The sequence below is a fragment of the Geospiza fortis genome, unplaced genomic scaffold (assembly GCF_000277835.1).
Source record: "Geospiza fortis unplaced genomic scaffold, GeoFor_1.0 scaffold138, whole genome shotgun sequence".
Taxonomy (NCBI): Eukaryota; Metazoa; Chordata; class Aves; order Passeriformes; family Thraupidae; genus Geospiza; species Geospiza fortis.
Genome location: NW_005054307.1, coordinates 6,409,237 through 6,412,334, shown reverse-complemented (window position 1 = coordinate 6,412,334; position 3,098 = coordinate 6,409,237). Strand labels below are relative to the sequence as shown.

Genomic DNA, 3,098 nt, shown 5'->3' with positions numbered 1-3,098 from the left:
CCCGCTCACGGTACGGGATGATGCTCAAAGAGCGTTTCCCGTAAATCACGGCGAAATCCGGGACAGGTCACTTAGCGAAAGCCCCCCTCTCTCATCATTGCGCGTCCCACCCTCGTCATCCTCGGCTTCAACCCCCCCACCCCGAGGCCTCTCCCTATTCGGGAGCTCCGGGTAGAGGACGGTGGGACGCCGAAAATCAAACGCTGGTCCTGCTGCAGGTCCCGATCCAGCCGGATCGAGTAGAGGCTGCTTAGCGAGCGCCGCCGAGACAGACGCGCGGCATTAGTTTCCCTCCGTATAAAACGCTAATGAACTTGAGAAAATGAGGCATCATCAGAGGACTTGGACTCTGGGGAAAACCGAGGGGCCCAATGGATAACAACTCTGCCAGTGCAAAGAGGGATGGACTTCAGGAAATATCATGACCTGGTTTATTCTACAGATTGTAACCCCACCAGGCAATGAGGTGTGATCTGTGGGAGGAGGGGGTGAGCAGCAAACAGCATACTTTCCCTCTCTAATCTGTTAGACACATTGCATTAATTGGTGTTTACCCCAGACTGAATATAGCAAGAGAGATAAGAGTGGCTGCAAGTTAGGCGTGCTCTCCATAGATAACGACAAACTAATCTGATCTCCTATTGTTCTTCTCTGCTCCCTTTACAGCGACATTGGTCCATAGTCCTGCAGGCAGGCACTGCCCTGGATGGGTTGCAATACAGGGCCCAGGAAATCTGTGCCCTGCAGGAAAGAAGACACAGTCTGTATGGGCTGTAAGCAGGAGGCACTTCAGGGTACCCCGATTACTTGAACTGACTTTCTCTCCATGGCTTCTGTGCTTTACTTATGTCGTGAAGGACTACAACCTAGCTTCCTGACATAGTTTTATTTTTCATAAAGGCAAGAAAGGAGCAAGTCTAATTCCTACTCCACCTACATGACTTCTGAAAGGATATGGAATGGCACTTCTTTCCCTCCTTTTTCAGAACTGCTCCCTTTTTCACAATCTCCAGTAGCCAAAGTATAAGTGAGTACTTTACTGACAAGAAAATAAATCATGGTGCAGCTTGAGTCATCACGATAGGACATATCTGCCATGCTTTAGATTCTTATAGCTACAATGGTAACTAATGGGTGTCCTCATTTTTAGGGATTTTGTTCAGCATATTAGGCAGAGCAGCTATATCAAAGCTTATGTCCCTCCCAAAGAAAAGAACCAACCAACAAACAAACAAACAAAAAAACCCCACATACTTTTTCTATTTCCAAAAGAAAGCTGACATTTCTAATATTGGGAAACTAAAGTGGTTTTAATATGATGTTCTTTAATATGTTGTCCTAGACTGATGTCAGTTTTCATGACATTTTTTGGACTTGCAAAGAAAGAAATTTAAATACCACTTTAAACAACAGCAGCAAAGTTAATGCTGTAATGCAAACACCATTTTCAATATTTTCAATTTCCTCTGTGCACAGACATATAGAAATCAAAGTCTGATTTAAAGCCACCTATCCATCAATGCTGCTATTCAGCTTCCCCTTTGCTTTAACTTAGATCAGGTAAATATCTGTACAAATATATGAACCACAATAAAACAATAACCACAATAACACAGCGAGTGGTAGAAAGTCCATTACTGACTGCCATCTGCAGAGCCAGTCACGTCAGCAGACAGGTCAGTGAAAGTTTTCCATTACAGAGCTATGGACACCAAATTCTTCCCACTCCAACCATGACAGTGGCATGCCAGAGCCCACCTTCAGCTCACTCCTGCACCCTACACCTGCCTCCACCACATCACAATGTTTCTGCTCCCACCGACAGCCCAGGCTGTTCTGAGGCACTGGCCAGCCAGCTCTTTCCACCTGTTTTGACTGGCCCAGGACCAGCAGCTGGTGGGGTTTGGGAATGCAGCTGTCAGTGTAGGTTATGGACGTGTAGAAAGTGCATGCCACCAGCTGGGGAGGGGAAGATAGTAGCCATAAGGAGAGGAAGAGAAACTGATTTTAGTGAACTGGCTGAAGTAAAATGAATACAAACCCCAAGGGCACTATAGGAGCAGCGCTGGAGAAGATGTAAATCTTGCATGCTGCTGACAGCTGCTTACATCTGGTGAGTGGGAAGAGGTTGGAGAAAGCAGTGTGTTTAATGGGAAAAAAACAGAGGTGGGAAGAGGGAGGGCTAACTGCCTATAAAGATCTTTGAAATGGCAGATAACAGAAGGACTGCAAGCCCATTTTAATGGCCTGTAGCTATGTTCAGTCTCAGGGGTCCTGAATTGTTCTTCCATTGCTATTGAAGGAAAGCAGCTGCTAGGATGAGAGATGCTAGGTGATGTACAAGCATGCATGGAGGGACCAGTTGGTTTCTAAAAGCATAGAAACCTATTTGGGATCTAGACCTCAAAACCATATGCAACCACAGGAGAAGAATTTCCTAACTCCTTCTTGCATTTTCTGAATGCATCACTTCCCTTATGTTGAGTACTCCACCCCAACACCTGTCATAACTCCATGTGTTCGGAGACCCTTGCGCAAGCCAGGCACAATAACCCTCTTATGCAGAGTTGCAATTCTGCTTTGCAGACATACCTACCAAAAAGTCGCCATGTCTGGCATTGACAGGCTGGCCACCTGTTGAGGCACTTTATATGGGAGTGGTTTCCTCCCCTCTCTACCTTAGTCCAGTTCATCTGTAGTGGTAATGCACAAGTATTGAGGAAAGTACCCATGCACACCACCTGCTTCTGCCTTAGCAGCGGGGGAGAAGAACACAGAGCCCAAGGATGCAGGTGGCACAGAGCATGAGTCATTTATATGGCCAAGAGGTGCATGGGAAGAAGATGGGGGGGGAGAAATATCTCACTGCTGGGCCAAAAGCTCCAGCCGACCTCGCTGCTCTTGCCCCGCACTGGAGTTGCAGAGGTTGAAGCCAGGGAGGTCAGCACACGCGGGTCTTCCAGCTCCCGGCTCCTGCTGGGACGGCCGGACCTCCCTGCGCTGGCAGGGCCCGTGTCAACGCCCCGGCAGCGGGGCCGGGCCGGGCTCTAATCCGGTTAGGGGGGATTAGCGCGCAGGTTTAAAGGCCAGAGCGGGGA

At 48.1% G+C, this 3,098-nt stretch overlaps 2 protein-coding genes across 2 annotated transcripts in view; one reads left to right on the top strand and one right to left on the bottom strand.

The window, feature by feature from the left end:
• The window catches only part of TFPI2 (tissue factor pathway inhibitor 2), an 8,794-nt gene extending 6,184 nt beyond the window's left edge, over positions 1-2,610 (bottom strand). The window contains exons 1-2 of the mRNA XM_014312100.2: positions 2,597-2,610; positions 149-291 (exon numbers count right to left, since the gene is read on the bottom strand). Of these exons, the coding sequence (XP_014167575.1) occupies positions 149-291; positions 2,597-2,610 (157 nt within the window). The remainder of the gene's footprint in view (positions 1-148; positions 292-2,596) is intronic.
• Positions 2,609-3,098, top strand: part of LOC106632239 (guanine nucleotide-binding protein G(I)/G(S)/G(O) subunit gamma-11-like) — a 3,671-nt gene continuing 3,181 nt past the window's right edge. The window contains exon 1 of the mRNA XM_031066825.1: positions 2,609-2,625. Within this exon, the coding sequence (XP_030922685.1) occupies positions 2,609-2,625 (17 nt within the window). The remainder of the gene's footprint in view (positions 2,626-3,098) is intronic.